Below are 15,698 nucleotides of genomic sequence, written 5' to 3'. Positions count from 1 at the left end.
TAAATAGACTTACAACAAATTCTTACTTTAGGAGAAATTATTTATTCTAAACATCTGCGAGGAAAGTAAAAATCAATCAATCAGCCTCCTCAGAAAGACTCAACTACCAATGCATTTTTCCTGGTTTTCAACGTCAAACCTGAAATTTATTTAGCTGCACGATTCAGGTCATCTTTATTTTCATTAAATAGTCATTTAATATACATATCAACTGTTCAATACATGAAAAACTACCTGGTTTTTTTTGTACCGGTGAACTATTTTCTCGCTGTTTTTTTTAACTTAATTTCAGGTACACCGAAATTGTCATTCACAGATATAGTGTTTCGTGTCACCCGACACAAAATCTTGTATTCGCCAATGTTTCTTGTCAAGCAGTGGTCAGGTGCCATTTTCCTTCATTATTTAACCCAGGATGAACAAGTGCTTAGGTTCTTCAACATTAAAAGTACCGTTATTAGACACTTCATGTCTGTCAAAGATTGCCTTCCTGTTATAGAACCAATTATTGTTATTATAGATACTGACTTGCCGAGAACAAAAAAAAATCTGTCTTTGCTTAATTACAAGTACAGATCCCTACATCTTCATGTCTTGTAATTATCAATGTGTTGAAATTAGACATTAAAATCCACAGTCAGAATTTACACTATTTGTAACCTAATATGGAGATCCAGTTTCACTTACACAAGACTTAACGAACGTCTACTGAGAAATGACCCCTCTACCAGCGCGGCTATCACTCATTATAAGATTTGTCAAGTGCAAGTCTTAAGCACTTTTCAGTCAAAGTTATAAAAACAAATATCATTTAAGAAGTAGACTTGCAAGAGAGATGATGTTTTTTTGGATTTGCTTACTGGTCCCCCTGGCCTGGGCTAGTCCCGTCCCCGTCTCCGAGCTGGAGGAGGCGGTGGATGTTTTACTCACTACCATGGAGGCCCACGAAAAGAAAATTAAGACTTTACAGGAGGAGATGTACAACATTGGAGATGTCCTGGAGAAACAGGCCTTCCTCCTCAAACACTTGGAAGAGATCGTGGAGGATAAGAAAGACCCAGGTAAGAGGTGAAACAGGTAAAATGGAATAAAACCAGGTAGATTAAGTTAAGAAGTCAGAAAATCTAGAGGCAATACGAGCAAAACAATTGTATGACCATTATAAAATAAATCGATCTTAGACCAAAAAAAAAAAAATAAATAAACAGAAAAAAGATACTATAGTACGTCAGACTGGGATCAGACACATTCAGATAAGTTAGACAGGTAAAATATAGGAACAAGACGAATGTACACTAGAAAAGTAAAATCTCTATGGAGACAGGACAATTTTAACAAGTTAAAAAAATCATAATAGCCAATCAGGTAAATCACTAGTATTCGAACGAATTAAACAGGAAGTCAGAAAAAATATTGATCTTATGTGAAAAGAAACTGTTTTTATTAAAATTTAATTAACTTTTGAAAAGGAATACAGTATTAAATGTGACATTTTGCAGATCGAGTGTTCGAACACAAAATCTGAAATGTATTATATAATTCCGTATGTTGTTTGAACTTTAAGTATTTCCAAACAATCGTCGAAGTTTACAAGAATTCATACGTTCTTTAAAATAAACTCGATTGCAAGTAGCATAATTATCGTTTCATCGAGACTCAAGACCTAAAGTAGGTCAAGAGACTTATTGCGTCTAACCGGGGAGTTATTCTATTTCCTGACTATAATTGGCCAAAGATAACTTCATGCGCTTTAGAATAAAAGCTCATTTTAAGGCGTAATTTCAGTTTTACATCAAATAATAAGTTAAATTTTCTTAAGGGGTAAAATATCTGTCTACTATTATTCAAAGCTGATCATTTACAGATTGATGTGCGGCATCGGGTTTTGTAAAAAATTTTCTTACTGAATTTAAACGTGGAAATTAATATGAAAGGTAGCTCGAATGACTTAGGGTTACGTCATTTTTTTTTAACTGAATTTAGGAATGAAAATTACTGACATTAAACCAATTACCTTAGGGCATTTCTTTTCTATTACTGAATGTAGATCTATATGTTAATTTAACTGAGACTAGGTTGATGATTTCGTCCAATTTGTTTTCTGCGCTTACTGCAGATATATTATTTATCTGATTGATAACATGATGACGTCGACCATGTTTTCTACACAAAATGACGTCGGATTTTTTTAAGGTATTCAATCCCTAATAGGAACATAACAGATACGTAGGCATTGAATACTCAGTTTATTTAGACATACTTCCCATTTATTATTATTAGTATGTGTAGTGGGATGTGTCCTAATTTATGACCTTGAATTTTGGTAAGAGTTATCTCCCCTTTTTTATAATTAATATAAAAAAATCAATTTAAAAAATTGTAGCCGGTAAAAAAATTGTTTTCAAGTGTCATTCTATTTTTAATGTTTCGATTCATCTTTCCACCGCAGGATTTATTGATATTCAAAGTATTTGAATTTTTATTTTGAAAAAACGATTTTCCCCATAGACTTCAATGCAATCTCTGTTCATTAACTACTGCTTAAATAATGAAATTTTTAAAACTTTCTCGCGGTCAATCCTTTTCCAATATAAAATATTTTAATATAACATCATAGTATTATGTATTTGACGGACATTTAAGGGTAGGAAATTTGGTCCCATTAGGGATGGAAATCCTTAAATACTAAATGTACATATTTAATTTATTTGACAGGTTACACCGATGGCGTCGGAATTTTTTAAAATACTAAATGTTGATATCTAATTTATTTGACAGGTTACACCGATGACCTCGAAACTTTTTAAAATTCTATAATTTACTTGATAGGTTACACCGATGACGTCGGAATTGTTTGAAATACTAAATGTAGATATTTAATTTATTTGACAGGTTACACCGATGACGTAGGACAGGAGGAGGTAAGAGAGAACGAGGTGGAGGAGCAGGTGCTCTCAGATGAACTGAAAAAAATCCGAGACCTAAAGGACGAGGCCAATCTCAACAGCGAAAAAGAATACGTGGACTTTCCGAGTCCGGCGGAAGTCGTGGAAGAAGAGATGCTGAGTTCTTCTGACTCTGAGGAGACGGAGGAGGAAGAAAACCCAGAGGAAGAGTAAACAACGATGGGTCAAGGACATTGATAAACAACGACGTGTCAAGAACATTTAGTATATGTAACTACGTGTCAAAGACATTAGAACTAAATGGATTTAATAGTTATAGTTAGTGCATCATTCATTGTATGCAAAGGCATGAATTTATTGCCTTTACCGGTTTTCTAAGAATTGTCAGGATTTTTTTCAATTACAATACTGTGGTTGTTTTTTTCTGTTTTTGTTATTCTTAAAAATAAAAAATAGTCCCCGATGACAAGGTAGACATTTTTCAATGAAACATATGAAAATCACATACAGTATTCAAGATCAAAAGTTAAAAAAAAAAAGATACAAAATAGGAGCAGTGCAAAGACGGACCTCCGAAAAATCAGAGGTGGGATTAGGTGCCATGGAGGAATGAGCATCCCCTGACGACCGGTCTTGCCCGCCGTGTGCTCCTTGTCATGATCGGGAAATAACTAAAAATTAAATGTATAAATAATGGACCAGCAATATATATATATATGAAAAACGTCAGTCAGCATTTGACTCAATGATAAATTGTATTTGCTGACAAGGTCATATATAAACCCTTGCGAAATGATGGCTTTAAACGAGACTGCTGATATTCTTGTTTAATCAACTTGTTTAACAATAATTTACCTCGTTTTAGAAATTGTTCATACGCAGAGCCTGTCTTGCTTATCGAATCAAACAATATATATAATCTCCGTACGCAGGTGAGGAAGGTATATTGCTGCATACGTAAGGGAAGTTAACGAAAGAAAAGTTAAAGTCATCACTTGTATCATAGAGCTTGGTTGTTTGATTACCATCAACGTCTTTTTCAAGTAAAATATCCAAATAAAAAACAAATGTGTCAGTCTGTGGTATCTTTTATCTCAAGCTCACCGGAATATATTGTATCGACATAATAGAACTTACCAATGTTAAATATTAATACGTCATCGATATATCTAAAGGTCGAGTTCAAGGCCACAGCAAGTGTTCTCTTCTTTTCACGCTTAAGATTTTGCACAAATTCTGCTTCATGTAAATACAAAAATAGGTCTGCTAATAATCGGGCACAATAGGTACCCATGGGAATTCCAATACATTGTTGGAAGACCTGGTCCCCAAAAACAACAAAGATATAATTGTCAATCAGAAACTCAAGCTTCTATTTGACGTCAACTTTAGAGTAGTTGTGTGTACAATCAGAATGTTTTTTTTTTAAAAGAATTTTGCAAATGACCAGTGACTGCTAAGAAAGTTTGTTTGTATTTTACTTATTTCTTTTGAAAAAAATTATTCGTTATTTGTTTATTTCATGTAGGTATATTTATTTCAACTGTATTATTTCCAGATGATATCTTTCCTCTGGGAATCTTACAGTGAGAGTCTCATCTCCCCGATGGATGACATATTCAGTGACAGAAATATTTCCCCCTTATAGTTTTTCTTCTCAAGAAAATATATATATGCACTTTTTCTGTTTCAAAGTAAATATCTTGCTCGATTAAGATATCTATGTACCGCCACTATATTGTTTGCATCACCTTTCACTAATATCACGTGATCAGTTTCATTATAACTCACACCCCACGGACCGGCAGAGTTCTCTGCATATTGTAACAGAACAGACAGGAGATGTCCATCCTTGTCAAGCATGTGAACACCATGGGATCTACAATCACATATAAGTATATTTAACAGTGGGTCAGTACAGACCCCCCGTGGGGCGAGTCCTTTATCTGGGGGCCCTCTGTAGGTAAATCTAACTCCCCCTTTACAGTCAGTCACCTTCACCACATAATTATCGGAAACAATGATGTCACCGTTACGATTTTCCGTTACATAAGCAGGGTAGGTGTACAAAGGTTGTCGTCTGTCATCATACTGGATAGACTGTTGTTCCTCTCCAGTACTTAGGTATCGCACAACTTTAGCCGCTGCGAGATTTATTGTCGCCATTCCCACTAGTAAGTCTTCAGTTAAAGGGGAACAGTAGATACACTTAGGCTTCCATCCTTCTTTTGTTGCAATCAATACAATTCTCTCGGTGCAGTCTTTAATTATATTATAATCACGATCTATGTAGATTAGTTTTCCTTGGGAAGTCACCGTGTGTTCCCCGTATCCATGTTTCCCGATTTCCAGTGAGTGACCTTTGTCTGACCTACAGACATGTTCGTGGTCACTCACCCAGAAACTGTCATCTACTGGATTACAAGAAATGTGAACACTGCGACTTACAAGCGGGATGCTGTGAGATTTCTTAATGTATGGAGTTGACATGGGCTCTAACATGATTTTGTTTTGGGGTTTTCTTTCCTTTGAGGTATTTGTTTCTATGGTTCTTAGCTTCCGGTATATCTCATTTTTTGTCACGGTTTCTTCTTCAGATGTTAAAGATACTTTGAATAGGTCTTCATGATCAGTCATTCTAAATCTGTCTTTTAGCAAGTGTTTTACGAATTGTAAGTATTCAACTGGATTGTTCGCTGAAACTTCATAGATGTTTTCCATTTTCTGTAAAAGATTATTTTGCCGAATCAATTTTACCTTCTGTTTCCAAAATAAAGACAACAATCTTTTTCTGATATTCCCAAAAGTATTAGATGCCGCGATGTTTTCAGTATGGCCTTTCATTTTCCTTCCCGATTCGTTTAGCCCTTGACCAAAGATGGTCACTCCCTTTGGCAACGTCTCTTTTTCCAGCTCAATTTCTTTCTTTATGGCAATATTGTTAGGAATCCTTTGACCACGAATTCTAGCTACAATTCCTTTACACTTTTCTCGGATTGATAGATATTCTTGATTAATATTAGAGATTGCATGGTCTTTATGTATTTCGACACAGGTGTAGCATGAGGGAATGTTACACGTGTGGCACCATCTAGAAAAGTGATTGTTTGGGTGGATGGGACAACCCTCAAATTTAACCTTCGATGCATACCTTTCACGATAAATAATAATATCATGATCACATGTATCTATATCAAGAACATGTATTTTCTTACATCTGATACAGATATATTGTGTACATGTATTACAGAAGTACGAGACACATTCATGACAGCGAGAGCACTGACGTATTTTACACTGGGGTGTCAGATGAGACATATTGGATGCTTTATGGCTCCATTGTCAAACATACTGGATGCTTCATAGCTCCACTGTTCATAGCTCTATTGTCAGACATATTGGATGCTTCATGGCTCCATTGTCAGACATATTGGATGCTTCATGGCTCCATTGTCAGACATATTTGATGCTTCATGGCTCCATTGTCAAAAATCGGCTGCTTCATGACTCCATTGTCAAATATATTTGGCCCCATTGTCAGACATATTATTGTCAACATATTGGATATTCCATTGAAAGACATATTGGATGCTTTATGGCTGCATTTCTCACCCTGAAAAAGAAGTGAATTTAATATGAGATCAAATAAGTTTATTCTGACTACCAGGAATGGTCAGCATTACTGTAATGCTGGATGAGGGGTGGGAGTGACGAGTTCTTGGCTAAATAACTTCCTCAAATTTCACATTTTTCGTATACCAAAAGTCTAAAAATATTTCTTACAGCAAAGTACAACAATTTTCCAAAAAAATGAGAGTGAAATAAATGCAAAAAAACCTGGTTAGATCATATACTGAAACGCAAAAGAAACGCAACAGCATTAATATACAAATGTTTGAATTTTTTATCTTTTGATTTTCAAAAAAGAATACAGTAAGGCTAAACTCACTTTTCAGAACATCAGAGATTTGATAAAAAATGTATATCTTTTAACTTTACTAAGTAACATATGACTGTTAATTAAACACTCCCCTCCCAGCCATTCAATCACAACGTGCAAGACTGCCCTAAACAACAATTGCAGCTTAATTTCTACGATACAGTAGGTTAATCAATATCGAGATCTGAGCGAAGGATTATTCTTTGCCATTTTTAAATGCCTGTTTTTCAGATGATAAGGTCGAATTTTCTCTAACTTAGCGCATTGTAGTAACCCTTGGACTTCCGTTCCAAGGACTATTATTTATGCATATGATAAGTAAGAGCCCGTTGAGGTGTAATGTAGTGTATTTTTGCAATATCAACTCTCCATCACCTTTACGTTGAGATTTTCCAGCTGGAGCAATGGAAATGCGTACATAAGACATTTTCAAAAAGCCTTAGCATCGTAACTGGAAACGAAAGGAGATTTTATTTTTTGAAATATTGCTGTATTACTTGAGATGAACAGTGCAAACCCTTAAAACTCCATAATATTGCCAAATATTTTGTTAAACATGCAATTTTTGATTTCTGTTAAGCAGACTCAAACTTGACTTCCGGTTATGGTCTGAAAATCGTTAAGCCGTTATATTACCGATGTTTGCCAAATTGAAGATATCCATAATTTGAAGATACAAAATTATTTACTTTACCTAATTATTTCCGCCTATTAAAGTATGGTGTTGCGTTTCTTTTCCGTTTTAGTATATATATACCATATATTATAATAGGCTGTTACAAAATTCAATTTTAACCATTGTTAATAGACAACACGTCGTCGATTGATCTTCTGATCATTTATGACAGAAAGAGACAGAGGGGATCAATTAACATTTTCTTTCAAGTTCGAGTCTTAATTTCCCCACATTTTAGAGCTTCAAAACAAATTTTAAAAGAGTTGTAAAGAAGAGATGCAGTAGATTTTTCTCCTTGTATATTTTACTAGAAGGATCCTTACCTCATGCAGTAAATTGTCAAATAAAAGATAAGCGCAGCTTCATGTATAATAAAATCAATATTTTTGCACGTTGGTGCGCAACTACATAAACAATGAAATTTATGGTGATATCGAATAGTGTTCAAGCTCAAAGTTCATAACACAATACAAAATAGGTACAGAGCAAACACGAACCTCCGAAACATCAGAGGTGGGATCTAGGTGCGAACGGAGGAGTGAGCATCCCATGCAGACCAGACACACCCTGCGTGTGCTCCTTGTCATGATCGGGAAATAACGGGAAAAATCGCAGAAATTATATTTATAATAATGGCCCAACAATTTGTATGGATAGAATTATAGACTATAGACAAGGTCATTAAACTGAATTTTCGATGTGATAACTTTTAACGACACAAGTCTTCTACAACCGGTAGTATAATAAGGATTAAATTTGGGCAGTGACGATTTGCTGACTTTACTGGTGCTTTACTTATTACATCTTATTTTATTTAGTAGTGTAAAAAGCCAATCAGCAAAGGCAATCAGTGTGACATACGTATACATACCTTGGATGAGCATCCATCTTCTTATCCAGATTTGTGATCTGTCAGATCAACGTTATATCAATTTATTACTTTTTTATCTGTAAATATGAAACTAAATTATATCCACTTAAAAAATAACAGTGCTTCAAAGTCCCTCGGGAACAAAGATTAAATATATATACATCGTAAATCTTAGTTTCAACATTTTCGTTTTTTAAACATACCTATATATACCTGTTCTGTATAAGCAGAAATTAAACTTCAAGTCGCAGAGAACATTATCTTTTATAGAAGGTCTCCATTTTATACAGTCGACGAAATAATAAGAAACTTAAAAGATCTTTTAAGAAGTGAATAGAGAAAAAAGGATTTAATGATTTACTGATTTGATTTAAGATTTGATTTAAGATTTTGAATTGATTTAAGGATTTAATTTGTTGTGTAAACCATGTAGGCCTATATGGTGTATTAATTTGTTAAATCTTTGACCCTAAGTATGAAACTATATTTATCAGATCGTGAACTATAGTTAACGGTTTGTAAACTATAGTTTACAAATCGTGAAACTGTATTTATCAGATAATCTATGTTTTGCAATCGCAAATGATTGTTTTCAGTGTTAAGTATAGTTTAGGTTGTGAAATATAGATTATCGCGTTAACTATGGTTTACGGATGTAAAATATAGATTAACGTTGTTAACTATAGTTTACAGTCCGTAAACTATAGTTTACAACCGTTAAACCTAGTTTATCGACTGTGTAACTATGTTTTGCTCATTTTTGTGCATTTGGCGTGCCATACCTAAGACTCGCTTCTCTCAGGAGTACAATCACGAACTGATTTAACGAGGCTGGGGGTGGCAGCCATTTTCAGACTTTTATGATCTCCTTTAAAAGAAGAGCTCCATATAAAGATATACAAAAATGATCAAAATTTAAAACTAGAATTTATGAAATTTTTCTTTGTCAAATGAATGTTGACAGCATAAGATACCATATCTAAAAAAATAAGTTTAATCTGGTGGTTACTTTGTGATTAATTTGTTGACTCCCCAGCCTCCTTAACAGGTGAATTCTTTAAGCCCGGACCCCTGTTCCATTTGAAATTTCATGGTATATAAACGAATTAATACCCTATGGGCTGGATGAAAAAAAAAATTACCTCTCTATTTCATTTATGGATGAACAAATTTTCGGCTGACATCCAACTTCATGTTTCGGTTTTTCTGTTCTTTTTGAAAACTTTCCGTCAATTGCAAATGTTCTTTGATCCGCGCTTAAAATATGTGCTCTTAAAATACCCTTTTCTGTGCTAAAAGAACGATAATTATAGTGAGATCTATATGCACATACATAAAAGATACCGGTAGATTATTGCAGAAATGCCACACATTGTCGCAAAACAGAAAACGAACAAAACATTTTTCGTTATAGTTCTCTTAAGTCTTTTAAAAAGTACAAAACACCATTCATGTTAAACAAAATGTGTTCTTTAATCCGTGACCGATGGTGAAGTGATAAAAATACTTTTTAAAATTTTTATTAGTTCACTAGTGAGTTCAATTGTGGAAACTCCGTGAACAGGAATTAAACTCGAAAAAGGATGATAGTAGTAATTCTGAATGGCAACAGCTTTATAGTTATTCAATCATTATGTACCAACAATCTATTGGACTTCCCATGGGTACCAATTTTGCCCTGTTATTAGCAGAACTTTTTGCATTCATATAAGACAGAATTTCAAAAAAATCCGAGAAGAAGAAAACATTTGCTGTGGCCTTCAACTCGACATTTAAATATTTCGACATTCAATCTCATGAAGGAAACATATGGAGATAACGAACAATGTTCAAGATCAAAAGTCCGTAAAACAATACAAATAGGAGGAGACCAAACGCAGACCTTCGAAACATCAGAGGTGGAATCAGGTGCCATGGCGTAGTGAGCATCCCCTACTGACTGGTCACCCCCGCCGTGTGCTCCTTGTCATGATCGGGAAATAACGGAAAAATCCGTTGTCAATGCATTTGACTCCATGATAAATTGTATTTGCTGACAAGGTCATTGTATCGACCATAGAAACTGCTTATATCCTTGTTTAACAACTTGTTTGTCAAAAATTTACCTCGTTTTAAAAATTGTTCATGCGTAGAGAATGCTCTTGCGTATCGAATCAACTGAGATATATACACTTCGTATGCAGGTGACGAAATTATATTACTGCATAAGTAAAGGAAGTTAACGATAGAAAAGTCAAAGTCATCACGTTCATCTTGGGCGTGGTTGTTAGATTACCATTAACGTCTTTTTCAAGTAAAATATCCAAGTATGAAACAGATGTATCAGACTCTGTGATATCTTTTATCCCAAGCTCTCCAGGATATATCGTATCGACATTGGAATGGAAATCACAATTGTTAATTGACAATGCGTCGTCGATATAATATCTAAAAGTCGAGTTGAAGGCTACAGCAAGTGTTTTCTTCTTTTCAGGCATAAGGTTTTGCACAAATTCTGCTTCATTTGAATACAAAAATAGGTCTGCTAATAACGGGGCGCAATTCTTATTTCTGCAATTGTTTTTAGATTTTATCCATCAGATTTAAGGCCAATCTATATAAAATACGGAATACACGTAATGTTTTGAAACGAGACTCTGTTCAATGTTCTTGTTTCTTCAATAATGAAAAAGAATATCAATCGTCTGGTTGATAAAACCGTGGCGATTCATGAGAAAATGAAAGAAACATATGGAAAACTGTTGTCTAGTTTGCAATGAATCTTAAGGAAACTGTGTACGCTATGGTTAGGATCGACTGATGTATTGAAAGACCAATAGACCATTAACTCATTTTTTAAAGTTCCATTAGAAAATACAAACTGAAAGTGTGACGTTTAAATTACCAAATAAATTCCCCAGAGCCAATATTAGCTTTGAGAATTTTTCTTTGAATAAAAAAAATGGCTTCCTTTCCACCAGCCGTGTAAGTATGCTAATATATATAACTTAGCGAATGTCTTCATTTGTGAGTAAAATGTTGGTGTTTTTTTTTTTTTTTTGTCACGCAATGGCAAGTTTGTAATTTTTGGGTGTAAAATATGCGGAAAGAGTAAACGAGTTCCTATGAACCTATAAGTATACAATGTATGTGTATACCATTCGGCATGTAAATTTAATTTTTCACTTATTTTTTAAATCTGTTTTGAACCTATAATTATCAGCTGATTATAGTGAACTCTTCTACTGGTGAGATGTATCTGGGGACTTTTGTCTGGTATATCGTAGCATATAACCCTTAACCGCCAAACAATATTAATTTACTAGTACGCATGAAACAAGTGTCCATGGAATACCCAGAGGTGGGATCAGGTGCGTATGAGGAAAGAGTCCCTGTCGACAGCTCGCACGCGCCAAATGTCCGTATGTATTGAGAAGATACCGGTATATTGATTAAGCCGTGTTCAGACTTTGTATAAATCAAAAGACTAGCAGTTGGTATTAAATATGATCCGTTTTATATAATTATTTTACTACATCTTAAATTGCAGTGAAGAAAAGGGTTTAGAACGTCAAGTTTATGTGATGGTGATAAACGATAGGAGCGACTATGTATTAAAGTTACATAGATTTAATCACAGTGTTACTCTAGTTATAGTGTTACTTTTACTCAAAGATTGTGCCTATGAGAAAATGGTGCTTATGGCACTTTTACTAAAACAGAAAAATCTTTGTGATGTAGAATGAGGAAGAACGTCAACGCAGATTTATTAAAACACGTGTTTTCGTTTGACTCTTTCTTTTGTCGGAGATCTGAATATTGATAATAACTTTTAGGTTTTAGGAGAGGTAAAGCAACATACAGTCAAATCGGAGTCCCAATATTAAAAAAAAATCTGACCGTGTTAAAATTCGAAGCATTGAACTATAGTTTATACAATTATGTTTACATCCACTGAATGAATATTTTTTAACTTTATTTCTTAAAAAAAACATTGTTATTAATCAGTTTATGAGCAACACACGGCATACCAGCTGTACTTGATTAGTGGCTGTTCCATCAATGAAACGAACAAAGCATATACACATCACTCATGCAATTATTAAATCTATGGAGATAACGAACAGTATTCAAGTATCAAAGAATACAAAATGGAGCAGAGCAAACATGAACCTCCAAAACTACAGGGTGGGATCAGATGCCATGGAGGTGTGAGCATCCCCTGCTGACCGGTCACACCCACCTTGGATAACGGAAAAATGCGTCGTCAATTCAGCGTAAAAAATGGACTAACAATTAGCATGAAAAAAGTCAGTCAGCATTTCACATATAAAGATTAATTGTATTGGCTGTCAAGCTCATTGTATGATCGACCATGGAATTTACGAAATGAGGACTTTAAACGAGACTGCTGATATTCTAGTTTCATCAACTTGTTTGTCAATAATGTACCTAGAATTTATTCATACTTTAAATGATTATTTATACAGATACAAATTAAAACAATCAAATGTGTTTCGTTGGTTGTTAGTATATGGGAATACATAATGTCGCGGGGGGGGGGGGGGCTTAGAATATAGACTTTTTCCCCAAATATATACTTTTTATAGACATTGACCCTTGTTTCGTTGGTTTAGCCCCCCCCCCCCCCCCACTTTCCACAGACACCTCGCAGTATAGGCTAAAAATAGGTAAAGTTTTGGTGTTTGGAGAAAATACAACCAAAGAATATAAATATGACATAGCAATTTTCAATATCATACTCCTCGCTCATGTTGCAACCTTTTAATTTTTATTCTCAAAATTCATTTTACTTTTTCTCTCAGATATGAAGGCATCCAGCACATGTCGGAATCTGTGTTTGTGGGACTGTGTTCTAAAATAGGAACCCCACAACAAGTCGCCATGAGGAGAGATGTGGTGGACATTGATGAGACAGTGAAAAGACAAGGGAAACCCAATAATAACCAGAGGTACATGATGAGTGGAAGTCGACGAGAAGGGTTCAGATTGACAGGATCAGATGTAGACAGGATGTTTTGGCCTATTGATCATCAGGTGATCTGGGACCGGCGCCAATTTCAAAATGTAAATGGAAAAACCATGATATTCGGTGAATGTTCTATAAGTCCGCCAGGATTTGCTCTGCTTCAAATCCTGACACCACCTTGGAACAGAGATATTTTCTTGGCCTGTTTCATAATGAAAAGAAGAGCTTATATTTCTAGTTCAGCCTACAAGAAGGTTATGTGTTCCAAATTCCAAATTTCTACCTTCAGCGGGCCCTGTGGAAGCGGGAATGTAGTTGGAGTAGATTTTGATAATGCTTACTGTCTTGCCTCTGATTTTTGGCCTCCAGCTGCCTCGTTATGGATAGAAAGATGTCACGTGTGGCCTCCAGCTCATGTTGTGGTAGATATCGTTCAGAGAGGATGCCACTTGGTACCAGTTGGACATCCACTAGGACATTATCAAAGTAAAGAATGGAGAATTTCTTTTTCTCTGGCAGAACAGAAACTTGTGTACTCGATGAATCACTGCCAGTTCTTGACTTACGGATTGTTAAAATTGTTCTTGAAGGAGGTCATAATTTGTCGGTCAGAGGATAACGGAGCGGCAGAAGACAATACCAAACTACTTTGTTCCTATCACATGAAAACAGTTGTGTTTTGGGTAATTCAAGAAAACACCATTCCATGCTGGAGTACACATAATCTTTTGGAGTGTTTCTGGATCTGTTTTAAAGTCATCCTGAAGTGTGTGTACGAGGGGGTCTGTCCTAACTTTTTCATTCCTCAAAACAACATGTTTTTAGTGAAGATATACGGGGAGGCACAAAATAGATTATTTTTATGGTTGCATTCATTATACACGACAGGTATGGCATCCCTATTACGGAGTCCGTCCATACGATCACATATCGTACAAGTTCTGTGCAATCCTAGGCGTTCCGTTTGTATAGATGAGCGTTACCTGACGTCTGAAATCGAGTTTGATATTGATTTATTCAGTAATTTGACCACTTTTGATCTGCGCAATGCCGAATTTCAAAAAAGTTTGAAATATCTTCGAAAAATCGAACAATTGATAATTTCACCAGCTTCACCGTATGAAATTGTCATGTTACAAAAAATGTTAGCAGCTACACTTCACTTAATTGCATTCATGTTGCATACAGAGTACACAGGTACTAGAGACAATAAATGGATGTACGCTGCTGACAAAATGTCTTGTAACATGTTGAAAGCTACAGCCAAGTTTGGGTTGATTTCTGACATGTTATACATTGCCATGTATTACTACAAGACATTCAGATACAAGAAAGCCATATCCGTAATTGAGATGACAAAGGCCAGGCTGTCACAGCCGCATGTGATGCATTGGATACATGTGGACGTGGAGAGTTATATAGCGGCGCTCGGAGGACAGTCCTGGTCTACGAAGATGAGAAAGGCTGTGGTCCATAACATTATGCTTCTTGCAGACATACCGTACGTCAACGAATTAATGTTAGAACTACAGTGTACCATCGGGGGACAGAGGGATGGACTAATGGTTCCACCACATGTCCTCATGCACATGTTGGATTTTCTATGCAGTAGACATGTTGACTCGGCACGAGCACAGACAGCTTTAGATGCCTTATATACCTTAGTGAATTATGATGAGGGGAAGTACGTACCCGTACATCTTAAAGACATATCATGGCAGATCCTTGGGATTTGTCAGCAGATTTCGGGGCCTTCGAATCTCGAGGCTGCTCTGTGCTCTTACCAAAGGTCACTCCGATATGAATTCAATAAAATACAGATTGCTACACTGACGAGAATACTGGGCTTCGTAATCAAAAACAAGTCCCACCCGTTGCTGGTCAGTCGAGGAACATAAAACATTTTTCTTTTTCAAACATATCTCTGAATTCGAGTTCTGGTTAAGATCATTCTAAGTACTTTTCAGTTTTATAACTCCAGAGATTAATTAAAGTCCAGGCTTTTTGATATCATTTTGTTAAAACGTTCTGATTGTACTTGTAAGTACTCTGAAGCTGACATCAAAAAGATGACATATCTATGAGGTGTTTGGAGACCATGTGTTTCAACAATTTATTGGAATTCCCATTAGTACCAATTGCACCCCATTATTAGCAGATCTATTTTTGTATAATATCAAGCAGAATTTGACCAAATCCTTGCAAAAAGAAAACACTTGCTGTGGTCTTCAACTCAACATTCAGATATATCGACTGTGCATTGTCATTTCACAGTGGTTTTTTCCATTCTTATGTTGATACAATATATCCCAGTGAGCTTGAGATAAAAGATACCG

The 15,698-nt window shown here is 35.4% G+C and overlaps 3 protein-coding genes across 4 annotated transcripts; 2 read left to right on the top strand and 1 right to left on the bottom strand.

The window, feature by feature from the left end:
* The first annotated feature begins 796 nt into the window (after positions 1–796).
* On the top strand, positions 797–3,326 carry LOC134237650 (uncharacterized). 2 transcript variants are annotated; one of them, XR_009985858.1, is made up of 3 exons: positions 797–1,061; positions 2,893–3,170; positions 3,201–3,326. XR_009985858.1 is itself a non-coding variant. In XM_062719790.1 (2 exons), the coding sequence occupies exons 1-2, from the start codon at positions 836–838 to the stop codon at positions 3,117–3,119; spliced, it is 453 nt and encodes a 150-aa protein (XP_062575774.1). In that variant the 5' UTR covers positions 797–835; the 3' UTR covers positions 3,120–3,326. The 2 variants fall into 2 exon arrangements, 1 of the variants encoding a protein (XP_062575774.1); XM_062719790.1 differs by having other exon boundaries at positions 2,893–3,326.
* Positions 3,327–4,595: 1,269 nt separating this feature from the next.
* On the bottom strand, positions 4,596–5,543 carry LOC134237579 (uncharacterized). The gene has a single exon (XM_062719683.1). It carries the CDS (start codon positions 5,541–5,543, stop codon positions 4,596–4,598), a length of 948 nt encoding a protein of 315 aa, XP_062575667.1.
* Positions 5,544–13,217: 7,674 nt separating this feature from the next.
* On the top strand, positions 13,218–15,260 carry LOC134237539 (uncharacterized). The gene has a single exon (XM_062719630.1). The coding sequence runs from the start codon at positions 13,218–13,220 to the stop codon at positions 15,258–15,260; it is 2,043 nt and encodes a 680-aa protein (XP_062575614.1).
* Positions 15,261–15,698: the final 438 nt, after the last annotated feature.

Source organism: Saccostrea cucullata, unplaced genomic scaffold (assembly GCF_032062105.1).
Source record: "Saccostrea cucullata isolate Sc308-1 unplaced genomic scaffold, CSIRO_AGI_Scuc_v1 ctg546, whole genome shotgun sequence".
In the NCBI taxonomy this organism is placed as follows: Eukaryota; Metazoa; Mollusca; class Bivalvia; order Ostreida; family Ostreidae; genus Saccostrea; species Saccostrea cuccullata.
This window is presented reverse-complemented; position numbering and strand designations above follow the sequence as displayed.

Coding starts and splice junctions, on each gene's coding strand:
- LOC134237539 (XM_062719630.1), top strand. CDS start 13,218: ATGTCGGAATCTGTGTTTGTGGGACTGTGTTCTAAAATAGGAACCCCA.
- LOC134237650 (XM_062719790.1), top strand. CDS start 836: ATGATGTTTTTTTGGATTTGCTTACTGGTCCCCCTGGCCTGGGCTAGT. Junction 1,062..2,892: donor GGAGGATAAGAAAGACCCAG/GTAAGAGGTGAA, acceptor TTTATTTGACAG/GTTACACCGATGACGTAGGA.
- LOC134237579 (XM_062719683.1), bottom strand. CDS start 5,543: ATGACTGATCATGAAGACCTATTCAAAGTATCTTTAACATCTGAAGAA.